This window comes from Equus asinus, chromosome 10, assembly GCF_041296235.1.
Source record: "Equus asinus isolate D_3611 breed Donkey chromosome 10, EquAss-T2T_v2, whole genome shotgun sequence".
NCBI lineage: Eukaryota > Metazoa > Chordata > Mammalia > Perissodactyla > Equidae > Equus > Equus asinus.
Genome location: NC_091799.1, coordinates 24,836,929 through 24,862,320, shown reverse-complemented (window position 1 = coordinate 24,862,320; position 25,392 = coordinate 24,836,929). Strand labels below are relative to the sequence as shown.

The 25,392-nt window shown below is 37.5% G+C and overlaps 1 protein-coding gene across 1 annotated transcript in view; it reads right to left on the bottom strand.

The window, feature by feature from the left end:
- Positions 1 to 7,264: 7,264 nt before the first annotated feature.
- The window catches only part of MEGF9 (multiple EGF like domains 9), an 81,830-nt gene continuing 63,702 nt past the window's right edge, over positions 7,265 to 25,392 (bottom strand). Inside the window, exons 3-6 of the mRNA XM_044778938.2 lie at positions 22,833 to 22,972; positions 14,599 to 14,742; positions 13,784 to 14,053; positions 7,265 to 11,994 (exon numbers count right to left, since the gene is read on the bottom strand). Of these exons, the coding sequence (XP_044634873.1) occupies positions 11,543 to 11,994; positions 13,784 to 14,053; positions 14,599 to 14,742; positions 22,833 to 22,972 (1,006 nt within the window). The 3' untranslated portion in view covers positions 7,265 to 11,542. The remainder of the gene's footprint in view (positions 11,995 to 13,783; positions 14,054 to 14,598; positions 14,743 to 22,832; positions 22,973 to 25,392) is intronic.

The window sequence follows — 25,392 nt, the reverse complement described above, 5'->3', positions numbered from 1 at the left end:
TTTGATAAATCTCCATACCATTTTAATTTTTGTGTATGGAGAAAGATAATGGTCTACTTTAATTTTAGGTATGTGGCTCTCTAGTTTTCCCAACACCATTTATTGAAGAGACTTTCCTTTCTCTGTTGTATGTTCTTAGCTCCTTTGTTGATTAGCTCTCCATAGGTGTGTGGTTTTATTTCTGGGCTTTCAATTCTGTCCCACCGATCTGTGTGTCTGTTTTTCTGCCAGTATCATGCTGCTTTGATTACTATAGCTTTGTAGTACATTTTGAAGTCAGGGATTGTGATGCCTCCAGCTTTGTTCTCTTTTCTCAGGATTGCTTTGGCTATTCGGGGTCTTTTGTTGTTCCACATAAATTTTAGGATTCTTTGTTCTATTTTCATGAAGAATGTCGTAGGGATTCTGATTTGGATTGCACTGAATCTGTGGATTGCTTTAGATAATATGGACATTTTAACTCTGTTTATTCTTCCAGTCTACGAACATGGAATGTCTTTCCATTTCTTTATATCTTCTTCAATTTCTTTCAATAATGCCTTATAGTTTTCAGTGCATAGGTCTTTCCTCTCTTTGGTTATATTTATTCTCAGATATTTTATTCTTTTTGTTGTGACTGTAAATGGGATTGTAGTCTTGATTTCTCTTTCTGCTGGTTCGTTGTTAGTCAATAGAAATGCAACTGATTTTTGTAAGGTGATTTTGTACCTGGCAACTTTGTTGTAGTTGATCATTATTTCTAATAGTTTTCTGTTGGATTCTTTAGGGTTTTCTATATATAGAATCATGTCATCTGCAAACAGCAAGAGTTTCATTTCTTCCTTCCCAATTTGGATACCTTTCATTTCTATTTCTTGCCTGATTGCTCTTACCAAAACCTCCAGTACTATAGTGAATAAGAGTGGCAAGAGTGGGCACCCTTATCTTTTTCCTCTTCTCAGTGGGATGGCTTTTAGCTTTTCCCCATTAAGTATGATGTTGGCTGTGAGTTTGTCATAGATGGCCTTTATTATGTTGAGGTACTTTCCTTCTATACCCATTTTATTGAGTTTTCATCATAAGTGGATGTTGGATCTTGTCAATGCTTTCTCTGCATCTATTGAGACAATCATGTGGTTTTTATTCATTTTGTTCATGTGGTGTATCACATTGATTGATTTGCAGATGTTGAACCATCCCTGTGTCCCTGGAATAAATCCCACTTGATCATAGTATATGATCCTTTTAATGTATTGCTGTATTCGGTTTGCCAACATTTTGTTGGGGATTTTTGCATCAATGTTCATCAGTGATATTGGCCTGTAATTTTCCTTCTTTGTGCTGTCCTTGCCTGGTTTTGGTATCAGGGTAATGTTGGCCCCATAGAATGAGTTAGGAAGTGTTCCATCGTTTTCAATTTTTTGGAATAGTTTGAGAAGGATAGGTAGTAAATCTTCTTTGAATGTTTGGTGGAATTCTCCAGAGAAGCCACCTGGTCCTGGACTTTAGTTTTTGGGGAGGATTTTGATTATTGTTTCAATCTCTTTACTTGTGATTGGTCTATTCAGAGTCTCTATTTCTTCTAGATTCAGTTTTGGGAGGTTGTATGAGTCTAAGAATTTATCCATTTCTTCTAAATTTATCCAACTTATGGGCATATAATTTTTCATAGTATTCTCTTATAATCTTATGTATTTCTGTGGTACCTGTTGTAATTTCTCCTCTTTCATTTCTAATTTTATTTATTTGAGGCTTCTCTCTTTTTTTCTTAGTGAGTCTGGCTAAGGGTTTGTCAGTTTTGTTTATCTTCTCAAAGAACCAGCTCTTAGTTTCATCGATCCTTTCTACTGTTTTTTTCAGTCTCTATTTCATTTATTTCTGCTCTCATTTTTAGTATTTCCCTCCTTCTGCTGATTTTGGACTTCATTTGTTCTTCTTTTTCTACTTCTGTTAGGTGTAATTTAAGATTACTTATTTGATATTTTTCTTGTTTGTTGAGGCAGGCCTGTATAGTTGTGAATTTCCCTCTTATAACCAATTTTGCTATGTTCCACAAGAGTTGATATGTTGTATTTTCATTTTCCTTTGTCTCCAGGTGTTTTTTAATTTCTCCTTTGATTTCTTCATTGATCCAATGGTTGTTCAGTAGCATGTTGTTTACTCTCCACATATTTGTGACTTTCCCAGCTTTTTTCTTGTAGCTGACTTCTAGTTTCATAGCATTAGGGTCAGAAAAGGTGCTTGATAAGATTTCAATCTTTTTAAATTTATTGAGGCTTGCCTTGTTTCCCAACATAGGGTCTATCCTTGAGAATATCCCATGTGCACTTGAGAAGAAGGTGTATACTGCTGGTTTTGGATGGAGTGTTCTATATATGTCTGTTAAGTCCAACTGTTCTAGCTTTTCATTTAATTCCACTGTTTCCTTATTGATTTTCTGTCTGAATGGTCTATCCATTGATGTGAGTGGAGTGTTGAGGTCCCCTACTATTATTGTGTTATTATTAATGTCTACTTTTAGGCTTGTTAATAGTTGCTTTATGAACTTTGGTGCTCCTGTGTTGGGTGAATAGACATTTATAAGTGTTATATCTTCTTGGTGGAGTGTCCCTTGAATCATTATATACTGCCCTCTTTGTCTCTCTTTACCTGTCTTATCTTGAAGTCTACCTTGTCTGATATACACATTGCAATGCCTGCTTTCTTTTCTTTGCCGTGAGCTTGGAGTATCATCTTCCATCCCTTCACTCTGAGCCTGTGTTTGTCATTGGAGCTGAGATGTGCTTCCTGGAGGCAGCGTATTGTTGGGTCTTGTTCTTTAATCCACCTCACCACTCTGTGTCTTTTTATTGGAAAATTCAATCCGTTTACATTTACAGTGGTTGTCAATAGATGAGAGCTTAATGCTGCCATTTTATCACTCATTTTAGAGTTCTCCTGCATTTCTTTTGTTTCTCGTCCTGTATATTTAGGTCTACCAATCGAGTTATGTAGTTTTTTATGTTGTGTTTCTTTGTTTTCTCCTTATTTGTTATTTGTGTCTCTGTTCTGCTTTTTTGTTTAGTGGTTACCATGAGGTTTGTATTCAAAATCTCATGGATGAGATAGTCTCTTTTCTGATGGTCTCTAATTTCCTTAAACTAAACCAATTCAGTCCCTTTCCTCTTCTCCTCTTAAGTTGTTTTTCACACATTTCATTCCATCTTGTGTTATGAGTTTGTGGTTAAAATGACAAGAATATCTTTGTTTTTGGTGTTTTCCTTCCCTTTGTCTTTAATGCTATACTTGAGTATTTGCTATCCTGCTCTAATTCTGTCTACCTGTTTATCTCCTTACTCTGTGCTTTGCAACCCCTTTCTCCCTTTTTTCTTTCAGGTATGAGGGCCTTCTTAAGGATTTCTTGTCGGGGGAGGGGGGGTCATGTGACTATGAACTCCCTTAGCTTATGTTTGTCTTGGAAAGTTTTTATTTCTCCATTGTATCTGAAGGATATTTTCCCTGGATAGAGTATTCTTGGCTGAAAGTTTTGTCCTTCAATGATTTGAATATGTCTTTCCAGTCTCTTCTAGCCGGTAAGGTTTCTGCAGAGAAATCCACTGAAAACCTGATGGGGGTTCCTTTATAGGTTATTTCCTTCTGCCTTGCTGCCCTGAGTATTCTTTCTTTGTCATTCAGTTTTGCCAGTTTCACTACTGTATGCCTTGCAGTAGGTCTTTTCACATTGACATATTTATGAGATCTGGCAGGCTCTTCCACATGGACTTCCTTCCCTAGGTTTGGGAAGTTCTCTGCTATTATTTCTCTGAACAAGCTTTCTACTCTGTTCTTTTTCCCTTCTCCTTCTTGAATACCTATAATTCTTATGTTGCGTTTCCCAACTGAGTTCGACATTTCTTGAAGACTTTCTTCATTACTTTTTAGTCTTAGTTCTCTCCCCTCCTCTATCTAGCACATTTCAACATGACTATCTTCGATTACGCTTATACACTCCTCTATGGTGTCGGCTCGAGCATTCAGGGAATCCATCTTTTGTTCTATTTCTTCCATTGTGTCTTTCATCTCTAATATTTCTGATTGATTCTTCTTTATAGTTTCAATCTCTTTTGTGAAGTAGCTCCTGAACTCGTTGAATTATTTCTCTACATTCTCTTTTACCTTGTTAAGTTTTTTGATGACAGTTGTTTCAAATTGTCATTTAGATTACATATTTTTGCACACCCAGAAGTGGGTTTCTTGAATGAAGGTGGTGCCAATTTGTGTTCAGTGGGAGAGTTTTTATTGCTTAAAGATACAAAGTAGGGGCCTGCCTGGTGGCGCAGTGGTTAAGTGCACAAGTTCTGCTTTGGCGGCCTGGGGTTCGCCAGTTTGGATCCCGGGTGCAGACATGGCACTGCTTGGCAAGCCATGCTGTGGTAAGCATCCCACATATAAAGTGGAGGAAGATGGGCATGGATGTTAGCTCAGGGCCAGTCTTCCTCAGCAAAAAGAGAAGGACTGGCAGCAGATGTTAGCTCAGCGCTAATCTTCCTCAAAAAAAAAAAAGATGCAAAGTAACCCCCGTCCAAGTAGCTGTCAATCCTTTTGGGATAGCAGATCCTTTGGAGACTATGATTAAGCGTATGGACGTTTTCTCCAGAAAACACACACACACAAATTGTCTGTATTCACAAATAGAGCAGCATTCGATTTCAAGAGCTTCTCAGACCCTCTGAAGCCCATAGGCTGACACCTCTATTAAATAATAAATATTGTCCTACCCACTGAATATACGATTTCTTATAACACTTCACCAAATAAGTTCACATCTCAACTCTTGTATCTGTCAAGTAGTTTTTGTTTTCAACCACCCATTTACTGAGCACCCACAACATGCTGGCACTAAGCCAGACACTAGGGATACAAGAATGAATGTTCCTGGCTTCAAGGAATACAGAGTCTACTGGGAAAGACATAAAATAACAAGTATTTACAATAAAATATGTGCAATAAGAGAGGTATTCATTAGGCAAAATGGAGACAAATTACGGATTGATCAACTTTGTTTTATCAAGGCGTTGCGAAGAATGAATAAACATTCTCAAGGATGTTAGAGAGAAAAGAAACAGTACCAGCAAAGGGAGAAGGACATCATATAACCCGGCATATGTAGAAAATTATACATGAGTTTCATATGGTTGGGTCAGAATGGTAGTGAACACGAGGGAGGGCTAAGACTCTTCCTTATTTGGGGCAGAGGTTAAGAAAAACAATAGTGACATTTAAGACTTTAGCAGGTGGTCTGACAACACAGAGGAAACCACACAAGAAGATTTCCTCCCAAACACTTCCTCTATTACCCAAACCTACTCCTATTACATACAAAGAAAATAGTTTGCCTGTTTTTTCTGCAACTGTCTAAAGTTCAGTGTTCAATATGCAAGGTTTAAAACCTCCTTATTAATAAAAACAGGCAACACATTTCACTTATTTTTTTATTTTTTATTTTATTTTTTAAGGATTGGCACCTGAGCTAACAACTGTTGCCAATCTTTTTTTTTTGCTTCTTCTTCTCCCCCAAAGGCCCCGGTACATAGTTGTATATTTTTAGTTGTGCATCCTTCTAGTTGTGGCATATGGGACGCCGCCTCAGCATGGCCTGATGAGTGGTGTCATGCCCGCGCCCAGGATCCGAACCAACGAAACCCTGGGCTGCTGAATTGGAGCACGTGAACTGAACCACTCGGCCATGGGGCCGGCCCCCAGGCAACACATTTTAAATTTAACGTTGACTGACGGCTTCCATTTTGTAAGCGGCAGTATTAGGAAGACTGTACAATACTTACAGCAATAATTTCTTCATAGAATTGCCTTGAAAAATTTACTTTTAAATAATACTATGATTTTTTTAACATTCACACAGAATGTTGCTTTCAGCCTGTCAGCTAACACTCCTAATACTGTCATCTCATGAAAAACATTCTGCTGTTTTGACTTTAACTTAATTAATTATTTCTTGAGGAAGATTAGCCCTGAGCTGACTACTGCCAGTCCTTCTCTTTTTGCTGAGGAAGACTGGCCCTGGGCTAATATCCATGCCCATCTTCCTCCACTTTTTTTTTTTAATGCGTGGGATGCCTACCACAGCATGGCTTTTGCCAAGCGGTGTCATGTCCACACCCGGGATCTGAACCGGGGAACCCCAGGCCGCCGAGAAGCAGAATGTGCGCACTTAACCACTGCACCACTGGGCCGGCCCCTAGCTTAACTTTTTTAACGTAACTAAGCACAATTGTGACTTTGAAGTTATTGAGATTTAATTACAATGGAGCATGTGGAATTTTTAAAACATATGCATCTTATACTCCTATGGAAAAGGAATACAACTAATTTTGATAATGCAATTTAGTAAATTACTTGATAAACTTTCATCGAAAGTATGACTACTATAAAAGTAATGTTTTTGACAAGTTTCTTTTGCCGTGATAAGTTTGTATATATACTTACTTTCTCTTGAATTTTAATTTGTTTAGATTTCTGTCACTCTCATTGTTTCCTTAAAATAATACTCAATTCATATACATCATAGAACGACATGTATAGAACCATATATATAAGTAAGGTGGGATTATAAATAATAAAACTTTCCTCGTGTCACTAGAAAATAAAGGAAAAACAGGGTTTGAAAGTTTAAATATCAACCACTGAAGTTGAATAAACCAATGAAGCACAAAAAAAAGAGGCCTGACATTTCTTCTTCTTTTTCCAAGTCCTCCTTGGATCTCTGGATGGCAATCCCATGAAAGACCACAGAGCTTTGTCAAAAAAGTGGATCTTTAAGGGCACCTCAAAATGATCAAGGAGGAGCTCTCATTACAGGTTATCTAATAAACGCGTAGAACACAGCCCCCTCAGATCTATACTAGAGAAAGGAAACGTTTCTATATGTATGAAAAAGAAATCCGAAAGGAGCAAGTTTTTTCTATAACATTTTCCTGGACATCTCAGTGGATTTCCAATGGGGACAAGCAAAAGCACAGACGAGAATATATGTTAATATATGCTTTCTTCTCAGGGTGTTTTATTTTGTTTTGTTCTAATAGGGGGAATCTTCTTCATGCGGCATTTGTTTTTCCTAAGTGGAAAACTTTCTTTAAAGGAACTTCTTAAAGTGAAAAGCACAGTCAATAAATGAAGGGGTCAAAGATTTTGATGAAGTGGTTTGAAAATAAATGATCTGTGACATATATTAAAAGGCTTCCAACAACTCTGACCACATAAAAAAGTAAAACAACAAATCTACAATAGGTACAAATTATATACATTTATTTTTAATAATTTTAAATAACACTCTTGTATAAATTCTTTCATATATTCAAATCATACACAAATTTAGAAATGCATCAGGAAGCCTAGTACAGCATATGTATGAGACACGGTTTTAAAATTTGTGTTAGAATTTTAGTGACATAAATATAAGTCTAATGTTTCAGAAACATTTCCTAATTGCTTGGGCTGAAATTTAACGTATTACAGAGTGCTTGTGCCTAGTATTAAAACTTAACTTTAAATCATTTAGCTTTTGGACTGAGATCTGAAGCCCTGGCTGACATTCCAGGGCTGCTGTCACAGTTACCATGTACGCATAAGGAACAAGTAAGAAAGATTCCCACCTGCCTTTGAAAAAGCATCATTCAACCACTGACATTTTAATGATCCATAACCTTTAGTCCATTTGCTATTGACTTCTTTAGATGAATCAGTGTATCCTTCCTGCTCTTCCCCTTGGCATAGTCACTGGCTCAGGGTTAAAGAGAAAACTTGCATTAACTTTCCATTTCTCCCCTGCACACACCAAACTCATTTTAGCTCCCAAACTCCTTACTGTCAAGAAGATCATAACAGACCAAAAGGTTCATCATGGATGAGGCCAGAAATGCTTTCCCTGCTCTAACAGCTTACGTTGGGTTGCTTTTTACTTCTCTAAACTTTCGTCAGAGAGCTTTCCTTGAGATGTGTAAATTCAACTGCTATCCACATACCTCAAACATAAGAACCAGGGAATGTTCATGATAAGTGGTGTGATGTTCACCACGTGTCCTACAAAAAACAGAGGACCAGAGGGAAAGGTCTAACGCTCCAGGCCCAGCAGAGGCTGTCAGGAGGAAGGACGGATGCTGTAGCTCTCTGCCTCCAAAGCAGCAGAGGAGGGCCAAAGACCCTGAAGGCGCTCAGCTGACCAAAACGAACTAGCAGGTCAGTGAGCATTGCTTTAAAGGCCAATTTTCCCAGGCATATTGGAGCTAGAGAGTAGCCACGTAATTCGACTCTTCTACAAATCCTCTCCCAAAAATCTCTCGTCCCATCCCACGTCAGCTCTGTTCTCCTCTCTTAAAATTCAGGTATCCTTAAGAGTGACACACTAAGTCCACAGGATCTTAGTATAAATGATGGCTAGTTTTCATTGTCATTTTTCTCTATAACTGGAGAAATTCCACTAATAGGAGACTGCTGGGAGCTGGAAGGTGGAAGGAGGAAGGGAGGGGAAGCAAGGGAGGACAGACAGACTTAACACAACCTAGAGCATGTGCATGTCAGAAGTGTATAAGGGCTTATTAATGAAGACAAGCGTATCACTTAATAGCAGTGTCTGTCATTTATCCATAAGATTCACACTCATCCTATCTTACTGGAAAATAAACAAACTTATAATCCTTAGACAAAAACTCTTCCAATATCAGTCTTTCTGAAGGACTGATGGGCTCCTGGGGCAGAACGCCGTGGCATGGGGATGAGGCCTTAGAGGAATGAGTGGCGTGTAATGTACCCCACACTAGTCTCCTGGTCTGATTTAGGTGGTACATCACTTCATGATTGATTTATCTTTTAAAGCAAAATTACTTTCACCAACAGAAAGGAGGGGATGCTAAAGAACATTATTTAAAACAAATATTAAGACTTTGATTTTTTTTCCATTGGGAAAAATTAAAAACATAAGCAAGGAACTGTTCATAAGTATTGAAAGGTAAACGTTCTTTGTGATTCAATTTTTGCAATACCTTTTAAGGTCTGCTTCAAGGAATCACTACATGGCCAGAATCCGGACCATTTGGCTTTGGCTCTCAGACGCCAACAAACACGCCTTCTTTCTCTATTGAGTTCACTTCTGTTTAACAAATGTTTATTTCTCACCCTCTCAACCCCTGGCTTTGAGGAGCTGGTAGTCTGGGAGAAAGGCAGGTATGCCACTTTGCAGAATTCCTTGGAATTATGCAGTGCAAAGTCTGTACACACATACGTGGCAGCTGCTGGGGACGAGGTTTGCCCTCCCTGCTTGGAAGGATTAGTTCACTTTAATGAAGCACAAACTGGTATTTTATTTGCTTATCACCAGTCGTGGCTTCAGAGAGTACTCCTCCTGTGTTCTTTCCACAAAGCCCTTCACAGGCATGTGGCCCCAGACTGCACCTTGCACTTAGAAAAGTCAGAAACACCCACAGACAGGACTGGCCCTCGCAGGCTTCTTGAGTCCACGGCTATTGGCCTGTAGTTGGCAGGACATTAGGAATCCTGATTCCAAGCCCAATGATGACATATTGCATAGCCTTGAACAAGGCATTTAACCTCATCTATAAAATGGGGACAACAATTACTTCCTCAGGCGGCTATGGTGAGGAACAAAGGACACACATATGGGAAGATGCTTTGCAAACTGTAAAAGGTTATAGAAATATTAATTAATTCTAATATAATGAATGTAAATACCAACTCTCATGAGCAATGGCCAAATATTCAGAGCACTTCAGGTTACCACAAGTAGATTATCTGCCTGCACATCCTCCAGAGCATCATCTCCAAACCCTGAGAGCAACTTAGTGGTCTCCTACACAGGGATGACCAAATTCCAGGTTTTTCTCTGGGGAAGTTAGGAAGAGTTGTGAACTTGGATTTCCTAGGTCTAATTGAATAGGTCTTTGCCTTTTTTCTAACCACTTGAAAGTTTGCTGTTCCTCCTAATCAAGATGTATATGTGACTTCTAGCTGCTTTTCCTGGCTTGCTTAGTCCACAATCTGTCAATATCCTAACAGATGAGAACAACAGTAAATGGCCCCTAGGAAAAAACTGTGTCTCTAAGCAAGGACTACCTCTCCTTACTCAACCACAGAGCACCCTCCAGCCAGACGAGCAGAAACAGGAGAACTGTAGCACTGCACAGAGATGGTACACACCTCGCGGCGCATGAGTGAGGGGCGATGTCACAGGTAGGAAGCATTTCTTAGGAGGGAGAGGGAGGATATAAATATTTCACAGGCATGAAAGGGGATCCCAAGTGATATGATGGGTTTTCTTTTGGAACTAAAATATTTCTAATTCCTTTGGAAGACTATCTTTTACATTTAAAAAAACCACTTTTTAATGAGGATATGTTCTACATTAATCTATGTAAAATGTATAGAGTGGCTAATGTCTAATTAGGTGAGTAGTTTGGAAAGCACAGCCTGTGTCCCAGCTTAACGATCGTTGACTTCAAAATCTATTGCTTGAATCTATAGTAAGTCAAAGAACATATCACTCTACTTTTACATTGAGAAACGGAAAGAAAGATTAGAAACATTCAACCCCTTATAAATTTCAACAACGTCCAAAGAGGGACTAAAAATGACGGATGCTCACCAGAGTCCCAGCTCTAGCAATATTGTCATCTATTTTACAGGATTTTAACCAATCCCCATATTCTCTTTTTACAATGCCATTAACTGCTGTACAAATAATTCTAGATGATAAAATATGACATGATTTTTTTTTACAAATAGATACAAATACAATGTTGACCAGATATGCTACATTAACTATATACACCTTATTTCTCTAGAGGCAGGAAAATTTCCTGTTTTTAGACAATTTATCATTTACACTGAGACCCTAAGGAGGACCACCAGCTTCCTGCTTCCAAATGTTGCCCTCTTCTCTTTACCATTAGAAGCTTATCCTGTGCTTTAATCCCATATTGAGTAAGAATTCTGGAAGGAAAAATCAAATCCTTCTAAAGATCTTCTTAGAACCTTTCTGTCCTTATTCTAGAAACACTAAAGATTATTTATTGTGATACAGCCCAGACATCAGCTTCTCCTCAATGATGTCTTTTAGTAGAGTAAAATGAATATCATGCCTGACCCTTTAAAAAAATGTGTTTCAGGAATGGAGATGAAGTCTTCTGGCAGTCCTTTCCCCCTCCACATCCATCATCCTGTTTCCACTGGTTTGGTGAACACTTCCCCAGGAGTCTAACCCGAGGTCAAGTGGATTTGGGCTGCACTATGGGGTTGAGCCTTTCTATACTCCCATGTGGTTTGGTACAAAAATATACTTTACTTCAAGTCCTTATTGACAGTGACTACTTCAGATCTTCATGGGAAAACTAAGAGTAATAGGCTAAGTGCATTACACATTTGTACCTGAAATTTCAGATGCACTATACGCCTTTGCTTTCTCAGCAAATGCTACCCAGGCTTTTTTTGGCCCAGGGGCTGTTGCTGTCTTAGTAAGCGCTGTGGTCTAACAATCCAGGAGAAGAGTTCTAGCTCCTTAGGCTTTGTAGTTATGCATGGGTGTCGTCAGGGTCAGTTGCCCATTGGGAGCCACTTCGTTGCCATCATCTTCCAACAATCCTGACACATCTGCATTGGGAATGCTGTCATGGTAGCTGCTGAAACTGATATTGTCTTCCTTCAGCTCGATGGTCCAAAAGGGAGCATTGAGTTTCCGGTTTTGGTACTCCCGGTACATATATACAGCTCCCACAAATCCCATCAGCAGCACCACCACAATGATGATGACTGTCAAAATGATGATGTTAAATTGGGTCCATGATACATCAGCTAAAGCTGACGTGCTGTTTTCAGCAGAGCTTACTGAAAAGATAGTCTGCAGGGTTGTAGGGGTAAATGTACTATTTATAACAGGGGTGGGCACTGATGTGGTCAAAGAGGCATTGGAAACCAAAATGGTAGAACCTTCAGGTGTTGGAACAATAACTTCTGAAAATAAAAACAGAGAATGAAATGTAAAAGACAAAATTATCTAGTTTTAAGAAACAATAAAAGAAATACACATGGGAGTGGAAGTTGATATGGGATGTTGACATGATAGTCTGCTTTACGGTAATGCAAGTTAAAAATAATTTTTAAAGAAATATAGTGAAAAGAATCAGGGTCTAGAAAGCTAGATTATTACATCCATGGCTGTTCTCCAAAATATATACAGCTATACTAAAATCTTTGGGAGAATTCTAATGTTGGAGTTTTCCATCCTTTTTTACTCCTGGATAGATTCATACAAATTCCTGCAAAGGCAGTAAATATGTCACTACTGAATTCTAAATCACTCGGTTAAAAGTGACAGGGATAGATGACAATCATTTGAACTAAAATAAGTTCAGTATGTCTGATGACATTTCATAAAATTCTCTTCAAAGGAGGCAAAAACAAAATAGGAAAAATCGCATTCATAGTTACTTCTGAAAAACACAATTTAAACGTTGAAAGTTGATTCAGCCAAGAGGGAAAACAGCTTCCTTTAATTGCATGTGTAGTAATTCTTGTTTTGTGTACTAGTTATTTTATAACTAAGATACTATACTTTGTATCTCTAATGTAGCATAGCTCAGTGGAAATACCAAAGGCTTGGAATCTAGTAGAACTGTGTAGCTATAGAAAAGTAAGTCAATCTTTTTCAAACTGAGGTTCCTCATCTGTAAAATGGGAATAATAATGTCTAGTTTGCAGAGTTCTTGGGAAGGATTAAATGAGATAATGTATGATACAACATTATCATATTTAATGTTTACAGTGCTTGACACATGGTAGGCACTCAATAAAATGATTACTATTATCATTATAATTCATCACCACAGTCAGCCACATCAATCTATCCTAAAAAGAGGAATGTCTTACATTACCTAATAACTAATCAGAAAAATCATCACAGTCCTGTCAGCTAAGGATGGACAAGGTATGCCTGCAAACGGGAAAGAGAAGTGAGTGACAGGCTCTCCAGGCTAGTGAGAGGGTTCAGTCTGAGTCTTCTAGCCTTGATCACAACAGAACAAGGATATTAAGAAAACGGCAGAAGGATGACACTTGCCACAGACTCAGCGTCCATCAGCCCAGTACTCAGCATCTGTCAGAATATCGGAGTGGTTTGCAGAAGAGCATGGTCTAATCTGCCCGTGATCTAATAAGGCCCGAATATCCCTAACTCATGCTGAATTTCTAATCACTAACTTTTATCTAAACCCTTACTCAACATCCCTTTAAGAAACACTTTGCCATAGGAATAACTTTTTCTTTTAAAAATCAAAGGAAGATTATTACTATTTCCTCCATCACACATGGGAAAACCTAGCCCCAAAGTTAGGACAGATGCTAGAATGAACTCTTGTTTCTCATTTGGGACTTCTAACCAGATTATGGGTCCCTACTTAAAAAGACCTGTGATGATCACTGGAAGTGATGAGAATACAGGAAGCAAAGGATAAAAGAAATGATAGGACTTTTAAATTATTAACATAAAAATAAAAATAAATCAAGAGAAAACATGAGAACACTGCAATGACTTTGTCTCGGTCCTCAAATTTCTGGAGTTGACTGGAGTATCAGGAGAGCAGCAGGAACGGAGGGAAATTTCTTTAGGCAAACATCTATCAGAATCTATTTCCAGAAAACTCCTCTGGTGGGATTGGAAGGTTTTATAGAGCTAAAGGTAGGTGTCCTGAAATTTTCACTGCTAGGCTTAGACACTAATTTACAACCTTAGGTGAAGTTTTACCTTTCTTGATGCAATTTCCCTCGCGGTCTCGAACATAACCTTCTAGGCAGTTCTCACACCAAAACCCAGTGGTGTTATGGAGGCAGTTGATGCACTCACCACTCTCGGGTTTGCAAATCTTTGGAGTTTTAATTGGGTCCACATGGCCATGACACTGGCACTTTGTACAGATGCTGTCAGAATTGTAATAGCCGTTTTCACATTTATTGCAGTTCTGGCCTGTGTAACCATCTTTGCATTGGACACATGTAGGTTCCAATTCACCCGAGTCTAAAAGAGAGAGAACGCCAATATAATTCAGTACAGTCTGAAGCTGCAATGAAAAATGCAAAACAACTGCTAGTCCTCAAAAAGATTTACAAACCCTCCCTAGTATCTCCTCCCAAACTTAGGAGACATATGGAATCAAAGTAATAATCTATACCTCAGTCATTAACTGTCCCATTTATTGTGAGAATGAGGGGGGCCATCTGAGAACCAATTCAGGGAGAGAACAAAAGAAATATGCCCACATAAGGAATCTGAATAATTGTGACGGAGAGACACTCAAAAATTTTTTATTCCTTCCTCTGTAGTCATGAGAGAGGGAACAAAATAGGACTTGAACAAAATCTTCCTCATCCCTCTCTCAAGTCTCATTTCGCATACACATTTGGATTTGATTGCAAATTCCTAGAAAGAAAAACCTTTGCTGCTTTTATAAGTTCCTTTCACCTACAGCATCTAGAATTTTATTTATCAACACACCTTATACCCATTGATAACTGATTCACTGATTTTTCCTCTAAAAATGAAGATTTAGAGAGAGGCCTTACTTATGATACAACTGCCCGTAGATGTCACTGCTGAACAAGGGCAGCGAAGACAGCCTTTAGTGACATCAGGACTCTGATAAAATCCTTCTTTGCATTCTTCACAGTGATCCCCTTTGCTATTTTCCTGGCAGTTTAAACAAGCACCTAAAAGAAGCAAATTATTTTAAGAAGTTAAAGATTTACTCTGAAAGCACAGTAACTTTAAATAAATCATACCTGCAACCGAAAGATCTTACGAGGTAACCAGAAAGAGTTATCCAATAGGGATTGGACAGAATTCAGTTTCTACCCTGTCATATTTCTACACTGGCCAGGGGGCACACGAGTAGAGTTGCAATAAGCCCTGTTGATTGACTGACTGCATACTGAAAGCACTTTGCAAAGAAAAAATAAAAACAATCTAAAGATCTATTAAAAGAATAGAAAAACTGTGCTATTTTCATAGTTAGGATACTATAGTTAAATAAGTGAATTAGACCTGTATAAACACATACAAATCTTAAAAGCAACATTGGTTGAAAAAGTAAATTGTAGAATGATACACATAGAGAGAGTGCTTACTTTGCAAAATTTAAAAAACCGCACTACACAATACTAAGAAAATAGATACATAATATACTATGCAGATGGATACATACATATGTAGCAAAAATTAAATGTGGACTGAGAGGGTATAGGTGCATTTTATGCTCTGCTTGTCTCTGTGGAGGGAGGGAGAAATATGAAACTAGGGAAGAAAAAAGAGAGAACTCCAACTTTATTTGAAATTTTCTACTTCAAATATATAACTATATACACATATGTACAAATATTAAGCAAAATATCAAAATGTTAATATTTATTCATTCTAGCTGTGGGTACATGGGTATTTCTTATATTATTCTTCATATATTTTACATTTAAAAGTTCAAAGTAAAAATGAAAACAATTAATTAATAAAGAAAATGAAAAGAAAGGAGGCAAGCAAAGTTACGTATTTTGTGGTAATACTCCTTTGGTACCCTATTAGTAAGGATATTCTGCAGGCACTGAAGCAGCATAACGTCTGAAAACAGGAAAGGAAAAGTGCAGTGTACTTTATATTCCTTCTTTGGGGGGCACAGAGATTGAAAGGGACACTCAGAACTATTACCACAAAAATAAGGGAGTAAACTCCATATAGAAATCTAGGAAGACAATGAAATTTTACATGATAAACTAAATACAGTTCAGTGCTGAAACTATTAGTAAACAGTTTCATTTGATTTCTTTTCCTTACTAGTAAAATATTTTCAAAAAGGGGGAGAGAGAATGAGGCTGTAAAATAAAATGTTCCGACAACTGGAGCAAGATTTGAAAAGCCGAAGAATGGAAATTATGTTAACATACATGTCAAATCTCAATTCTTCAGTGATTACAGCAGAATTCCCCAAAACTTCATGACCTTATTGGGAAAGACATCTTCAAAAGTACATCTGAACACTTCGAATTCAATCAAACTTGCATGTAAATATCATCACTTCTAATCATATAATTTGGTAAGGCCTGATAGTGTTCATGATATCTTTCACATATATATCACAAAGTAGGATATGATCATACAGTGATGAACACTTTAGGTACTGATTTCTTTCCAGGTCTTCTTATATCTTCATCCCTCTTTAGCTATGTATCTTTGTGACAATAAAAGCAGATAAAAAATACATGCTAAGAAACTGTAGATTTTGGCTCTAAAAATAAAATAATCTTAAATGTTAAAGTGTTCTGCAGGTTGGAAAGGTCAAAACCTACATTGTGTATAATATCTATCTGCTCTCCCCCTATTAAAAATGTCCAATGGAAATAATTTTTAAGAAAAAAGTTCTCATAAAGTTCTAAACTTTAATACAAAAATACCTCAAAAAAGTTACTAGTTCTGTAACAGAATATGGTTGTTTAGGGCAAGAGGCATGCCAATAACACACCATTTGCAATGTGGCAAGAAAAGGTCATGTTGCTACTCTTATTAAAAAATGGGGTGTTGGGGCCAGCCCCATGGCCAAGTGGTTAGGTTCACGCACTCCACTTCGGTGGCCCAGGGTTTCACTGGTTCGGATCCTGGCCGCTCATCAAGCCATGCTGAGGCGGTGTCCCTCATGCCACAAATAGAAGGACCCACAACTAAAAATATACAACTATGTACCTGGGGGGCTTTGGGGAGAAAAAGGAAAAATAAAATCTTTAAAAAAGGAAATGGGGTGTGCATGTGTGTGTGTGTATATATATTATACATTTTTAATACTTTGCCCCTACCATGCTACTAGGCCTACATGCTGATTATTTTGGGGCTTTTCATTATTCTAGATAAGACCTTAAGCCTTTGCTTTGTGCTTATCACAAGACAATTTTACTCTCTTAAACCATTTATATTAGAATATTTAACATTTTTTTTGAGAAGGATTTATTACTTCTGTTTGTTTTATGCCATACTCTGCAATGAGGAGTCAATGAGAAAAAATAACCCTACGTGGTAAATATGTCATCTCAAAAGTAAAGATAAGTATGACAATAAAACTCATCAGTTCTTAAAAACTCATCACTCTACATTGCTTTAAAAATAGCACTCACCTGGAACACAGCTATGGAGAAAGAAAATGAATAAATTAAAGACAGAGCAGACAAACACACCAGAACGCTGGCAATAGTTGTGAGGGGCTACAGTCCTTTCAGTGTTTTTCATCCCTCTAATTTTCAAATTGTCTCTCGTATGGTGTGCATGTATCACTTTTATTTTTATTATCGTGATTTTTTTCTGATTGAAAAATGGATACATTATAAAATATATCACCATGCACGCTTTAAAATATTTCAAGAACTCAAGCAATTTTAAAACATTTCATGTAGAAACCTGAAGACTGATTTTTATAATAAAAATAAGGATCATAACCTTTAAAATCTATATACTATAGGAACTAATAATGTGAATTTACTTTTCTAACAGCTTATAGCTCCTCTCTGGGAGGCAACACAGCATAAGGAAAATGTAGGGTATTTAAGGCCAGATCTGAGTTCCATTCCCCAGTGAACCTCTTACCAGCTATGCGACCTTCAGGAAATAGTTTCTCTGAGTTTCACTTTTCTAATCTGTAAAATGGGATAACCATGCCTTGGCTAATAATTTAAGGTAATGTAAACATTTCAAAGGGTGAAAGACTATTCCATAGAATATAACATTTTCTCTTTATGCTTTAGTTTCCTCATCTATAAATTAAGAAAGCTGAACTAGATGAGACCTAGGTTCCCTTTAAAATCTAAAATTTCAGGATCTTTCTTTTATGAGAAATTATATACATAAATTAGCTGGAGTCTGACTTGGTTCATTATGCTCTGCCTGGAACCACCCAAATATAACAATACTGCCTTAAAATTCACATTCTCTTTGCTGAAAGGTAGCCAAAGGAGTGGATCCAACAAAAAGGAATGAGTGTTTCCTGAAGATGATCTCATGCTTCTTGGCTAAGCATCAAAAAAATCTGGTAGGGGTAACCAAGAAAATAACTGGTCAAAGAAAAGAATGTAGGGCTCCTTTCCAACCAAATTCAGTGACAAAGCTTTGAAACATAAATTGCCACCTGTAAAAAGCCTTTTCCTTGTTTATTTTGCCATTTCACAGTTTATATATAAACCTGTCAGAAATACAGCAAGATACTTTGTTGTAGGAAGAAATGCCTGGTCCTCTCTACAGGGCAGAAGGCAAACTTTAACCTGTCAAACAGAAAGAGAGCCAGCCTAAGTGAACAAGGGAGACAATAACAGGAAATAAGGTCAGAGAGAAAGGCAAGGGGCAAAAATGTAAAGTCATGTAGGCCATAGAAAGAGGTCTGAATTTTATTCCAAGAGGAACGGGAAGCCATTGGAGGGTTTAAGCATAGGAATGACACGATCAGGTTTTTAAAAACATCCCTCTGTTTATTATGTGGAGATTGGACTGTGGTGGGGTGGGGGTTGGAGGATGAGAGCACGAGAGAACAGGCAGAGAGACCAGATGAGAGAGTGTATAAGTGGCTCAGAGAGATGACAGTGGCTTAGACAAGGAGGACAGCAAGAAGATCATGAAGAGTGGTCAGATTTAGGGTGTATGTTGAATGTCAGGCTGACAGAACTTGCTGATGGATTAGATACTTGCAGTAAGGAAAAGAAAGGAATCAAATATGACTCCTAAGCTACTGGGTTAGGCAACTGGGTGAATGGCGCCAGTTACTGAAATGAACACTAGGAGTAAAGCAGTCTTGGCTTATAGGGTAAAATAAAGAGCTGTTTTGGATGTGTGACATCATCAAAAGAAGATGTCAAGGGCGCTGTTGGATCTTTGAGTGTGAAGATCAAGGGAGAAATGTAAATCTGGTAATCAGCACATGTATAGCTGGCATTTAAATTAAATTCAGGGAACAGAGTGAGATCACTTAGAGAGAGTATAAATGGAGAAGACAAACATGTCAAGGACTGAGCTCTGAGGCACTCCAGTGCTTACAGTTGAACAGAGGAAGATCTAGCAGAGCTGACTGAGGAAAAAAAAGGAAAAAAACCAAACCAACCAGGAAAGTATGTGACATCCTAAAGTGAAGAAAGTCATCGAGGAGTGAAAGAGTGGTCAACTCAGTCAAGCAGCTGAGGTTGTTACTCACCATGCGACATTACTCACCTGATGAATACAAGAAGGTGCCTAGAATTCTTAGAAAGAAGTACACTATATGAACATAAAGTTCTAGTTTAAAAAATAACAGTCCCCCTTACCTCCACTTTAAGGGAAATACGTGTTCAATAAAGAAAATCTAGAAAAATACAGGAGTAGAAAGAAAGAAAAAAAATCACCCTAAGAAATCTGTCACTGAGATTTTGAATACTTTTCCTCGAAATCTTTCCTTATATGTAGAGGTTTGGGTTTTGCTTTTCAAATAGTCTAAACATATGGCACATGTCATTTTATATCCTGCTTCTTTCACTTTCTCATGTTGGGATATATTATTCTTTAAAATATTTTAACGACAACATAATAATAGTTGCCAATTATTGATTGCTTATAACGAGCCAGGCACTGCATTAAGCACTTTATAAATATATTGCATTAAATCTTCACAACCCATCAGGCAGTTACTATTATTATCCCAAATTTCTAGGAGAAAAGCAAGATAAGTAACTTGCACAAGGTAAAGTCAAAATTTCACTTTCTGTCTCTTAAACATGTATTGCCTAGAGAACATAATTTGCTTCATTCTCTGGTGTTAGAAATAGTGTTGTCTAATTTTTTAGAATTATAACCACCACCTTGGTGAGCATCCTTGAAAATAAAGCTTTTTATGAATTTAGAATTATTTCCTCAGAATAGATTCCTGGAAACAGAATTATTGGATCAAGGAAGTATTTTTAAGACTTCCGATACACAGCATCAAATTGCTTTCCAAAGTGTTTTTTCCTAACATATTTTATCACAAAAAGGTTACTTTAAAAATCTACTTCAATCTAAAACACAGGTAAAGACTAGAGGTGAGAAAAAAATGACTGCGAAAACATTGTTAAGTGGCCACCAGAGGGCACCGTATCACAGCACTGTTGAAAAAATCTCATTTGAGACAGAAGGAAAGATTGATTTTACGTGAAGCCTGCAGTTTTAAATCAAGTATTTGCAATCCGTCACGTTGGATTCCACTTTCATTATGTTTCCAGAAAGAGAAACTGTGTATTTCTCTTATTACTGGCTGCTTTTAGAAGTTGTAATCGTGAAAAGGGTTTCTTTTGCCTTAAATTATCCCCAGAGCAGGACAGGTTGGGATTTACTTCACGTTAATGAGAGCTCCCTTACCGCTGCAAGGAAAATCAGAAGTGAGAACCAGCACTGTAGACTGCTGTCTGGTACCATAAAAGATCTAGAGAGCAATTTAAATCAACTCAGTATGATGAAGCATTCCTGTCATTACCCAAGATTGAAATTCACCTTCCTTCTGTATGTTTTTCCATTCATTTGTTCATTTACTCAACAAACATTTAATGAGTACTTACTACGTTGCCAAGCTCCATGCTAGAGAGTGTGTACCATGGTGAAGAAAACTGATATTGCTCCTGTCCTCATGGAACTTACAATGTGGTGAGTAAGCCATATGACTCAATCACAAGTAAATCTATAATTACAAGCTGCGATGAGTGCTATGAAAAAAATACACGTGTATAGGAGAGTGTATAACTGGGAATCATCATTTAGCCTGGAGCATCAGGAACTGTGTTCTAATGAAGTAACCTTTAATTGAAGGCCTGCAGGAAGAATACGATCTAATAAAGGAAAGGGGCCAGGCATAGGGGTAGAGGTGTACTAGAAAACATTCTAGGCAGAGGAAAGACCATGTATGAGAACCTTGATACAAGGGAACATAGCTTGTTTGGAGGAATAGAAGCCAGTACGACCGGATCATAGACAGCTAAAAAAAAAAAAAAAAAAAAAACCAAGAGAATAACACAAGACAGAACTGGTAGGTAGGCAGGTAACAGATCACATAATAGAAAAAAAATTCTTCTAAATCAGTTTGTTTCACCATAGAGCAGAGGAGTAGAACGAAGAATAAGTTTTCAATAAAGATTTTTCCAGGGTACTTTAAATTTCAAATTGCTACCCTGTCCTCATAAAAACACTTATACTTGTCAGATTAATGTGTCCTGATTTTTTTGTTGGGAAAAAAAATTTCCAAGAAAGTACCTGTAATCCTTACATTTAGGAAAACTGAAGAACAGAAAAGTTAATTGTCTTTCGTTTTCAGTAGTTTGCCTAGATGTGTCTTCCTTTGTTTTTATAATGCCCAGGGTTTGCCGAACTTTCTAAATCTGTGGGTTGATGTCTTTCATCAATTTGGAAAATTCTTGGCCATTATCTCTTCAGATATTGCTTCTGCCTCCACATCTCTCTCCTTTCTTTCTGAGTTTCCAATTACATTTATGTTAGACCTTTTGGCTGTGTCCCATATGCGTTTCCTGCTCTGTTCTTCCCATTGCATTTTTTTCTCTGTGCCTCAGTTTGGATATTTTTAACTGAGCTGTATTCAAGTCTACTAACTTTGTCTTCAGTATGTACAATCTGCTGTTAAACCCATGCAATGAGTTATTAATTTCAGATGTTGTATTTTTCAGTTCCAGATTATCCTTTTGATTTTTTTATAGATTCCAATTCTCTTGAAATTTTGCCTCTTTTCACGTATTGTCTAGTTTTTCTCTATTTTCTTAAAATATTAATATTAGTTATTTTAAAGGCATTGTTTGCTAACTCTAACATCTGGATTATCTCTGGGTCTGCTTCTATTGTTTACTTTTCCTCTTTATTAATGGTCACATTTTCCTACCTCAGCATTGTCTAGTATTTTTGATTGTATGCCAGACACAATGTATAAAAGAACCACAGAGGACTTCCCTTTCTCCTGCTAGGCAGCTATGATGAGAGGATCATTAAATGCAGTTAGAAATTGAGATGGGTTGAGGACGGACTGCAGTTTTAGTACAGTCAGCTCACCTATGGCTCGTCTCTGTCTCTTGGTTGTGGCGCTCTAGGCTTTTGACTGAGAGCCTAGCAGGCCCGCATCTCCTCAGCCCTGAAAGACTGCAACAGATTCAGTACTGCCCTTTGGTGGCTTGAGCCTAGGTGCCACTCCGCGTACCTTCAGAACCTGGCAATGTCTCCAGAGAGAGATGGTCATATGTTGTAGCAGCCCTTCTCTAAAGAGATTTTGTCTTCCCAGCACCACAAGACTGAGAGATTTCTTCATAGCTTTTGGGCTAGCCTCCCACCTCCTGCACAGTCAGCTAATGTTCTATGGGAAAACTGGTCTTGTGTTTAGGGCTCCCCCAGTTTCCAGTCCTTCATGCAAGCCCCAAACGACTGACAAAATCTCTTTCTGTGTCTCTTTCCTCAAGAAGAATTCCTTTGCTTGGGCCAAGCCTGCTCCTAACCTGTGCCCAGAATCTGGAAAGAAAATAGCTGGTGATCATCAGCTTACTTAGGAAGAGCTCTATTCTTTCTGGAATTTTAGTTCATTTAGTTCAACATGATTTTTGAACTTTACGTATTTTTTCTCAAGTTGTTGTAGCAGGAGTTTGGCTTGCTATATAACCTATTATGCCCTACTTAGAAGAGAAAGACCCCTACAAACTATTTGGGAAGAATCAACCTCAAGATGAAGGACTTCAAAATGAAAAGAACAATGGACTAATTACATAACAAAGTTAAGGAAAGTGTGTACCTGTGAGGGCATCACAACTGGCAGACCGATTATTGCACTGGCAGGGCAAGCAGCCATTCTTACTAAAGTCATAATATCCATCTTGGCATCGATCACAGGTAGAGCCGGTGACACCCAATTTACACTGGCATTTCCCAGAACTGCAAATAAAAGCAAAGACAATGAACAAAAGTAAATCAGCTTAAAATTTTGTTGCCTAACATTCCATCATACATGATCTTAATGTAGAAACAGTTTTACCTAGATTCTGGTAACTAGAATTATTGAAGGATCTTTGTTTTTAATTGGAAGTTGAACAACTTTACAACTACATAAATTCAATTAACATGGTACTAACATTAATCATTTGTGGCAATTTAATCCTCTGCACTTGGGTAGTTTAAAATAAACGATAAAGGAGCCTTGGAGAATGTAAGTTCCCAGTGCTTACAAATCTTTGTTTACTAAGCACTGGGGCACGGAACTGGTACCACTTCTACATCTCATTCCTGGATCATTCCACAGTTCCATCAGCAGCCACCCTGCCCAATCTGGGGAAGAGAAGAAGCACCACCTAGCCTTCATCCAACCTAGCTTCCGGCTGAAGAATATGAATACTAAGATCTTAATGAATGTGAAAGCTAATATCCATTTAGATGCTGCAAACTTGATACAATTTTCTACTTTAGGTCCAGGCTCTTTTGAAATAATATTTCTGGTAATTAAACTAGAATTTACAATTAAGTAAATATGACTATAGTGGAGACCTCTGTTGCTTTCTGGATTAAATTCATATAAAAATTCTAGATTGTCGACTCAAAAAGACTAAAAATCTAAAGTAAGAAAAATATTTTGTTTAGTAACCCAACTCTTCCTGTTAATCTATTTTCTTTTCTTAGATGTCCATTACATCAACAATACCCTCTCTCTCCAATCAGTAAACGTAAACCTTTGCTGTGATTTTCAACTCCTCTACCTCTACTCCATGCTCTTACAGTCACTGATTCATATCCAATATATCACCAATTTCTGTCAATTTTCCTTTCAAAATATCTCTTAGTGTTATTATTCCTTCTACAATCCTCCCTCTTAGAATGGCCTTCCTCCTCTTCACCTGTCAAAAATTCTCCTGCTTTCAGGCTCATCTTTTTCCATCAAACTTTTCCCTGACTGGTCTGAAGAGATCTCTTAGCTTCTTGACTTCACATCTATACCATACATTTTAATCTTAATTATGATCTGTTCTGTATTCTTCCATATATGCAAGCCTTGCTTCTCTAACTAGACTGTTAAAGATCTGAGGAAGGCCAAATGTTGTGGGTTTTTTTTATTGTCCTCAAGACCTAGCACAAGCTTAGGGATAATGTACTATAACTATTTTCATTTCATACATCTTACTTGGTGAGTTTCCTGAATCCAGGGACCACATCTTAGCCATCTTGGTATCCTCAGACTCTAGCATAGTACCAGTTTGTTGTAAGCACTTAATATATGCTTGATAAATAAATGCTCAATAAATACATAAACTGAATTTTAGAGTTAAGCACTGGGAGGGAAAAAGAAAAATGAAAGGCTACACTAATCACTAGGGTTCTCAGAACACCTAAAGTACTTTCCCTTTTTTCAAACAATGTGACTCTTCTTTAGTTGCTCATACTGAACCTCAAATTTTTAGACTTCATCTGAGTAGCTTTTGGCACAGTCATATTGGATGTGAGACAATATAAGATAGAACTTCTCTTCAATTATTATTATTATTTTTTAGAGATTCAGCTCCCAATAATGAGCCCCTATGGGGTTGTTGATTTTAGTTCAGGAGCCCAAGCTAAAATTGTTAATACTTACACAGCTCTTACACATATCAGTTAAAGTAATTCCTTACTACTTCCCATATTCCTATTTCTGTAATAAAAATAGAAGCTCTAAATTTGAGAGTTATTGGAACTCTGGGTTGAACTTTGCAGAATGGAAGTAAAGGAACTTTCAACCATGTGTATTCTACTTGTGGTATACAAACCTAAGGATTATTTGAGATGTGCTTCTCTGTTCACCAGCATCCCCTGGGCTAAATAATGAGGCTTTTGCCCTCTACTCCTAAAAACTATTTTGAGTAACTAGAGTTAAAGTTTACTTCTCTCTGCCACTTAAGATTCTCTGCACTATCCAAGGGTATGCCAGAAAGGAGTAGAAAATTAGAAAAACAGTTCCACATGGGATATTTTTAGGGCTTTACTCAAACAAAGCCAGTCTAGAGGGGAAAAAAAGCCAGGCTTATGTAAATAATCTATACTGTACATATCTCAAAGCCTTGTATCCTGAGAAGTCACCTATCAAACTCTGTATTCCTATCTTAAAGCTGTCTAGTGTATTAGTTTAAGCAATTTCTTGACTAACAAACAATTACACAGAAAATGTAAATTGGAGGTATCTGAAAGCAGAAGTGATGATGACGATGATAAAAACAATGAGCCATCATTTATTGAGGGCCTATGTCAATAAATATATATTCTCTCTAATCCTTAAAATAAGCCTGTTAGGTGGAAGTCATAATCCTCATTTTACTATTGTGGGAATTCAGAGA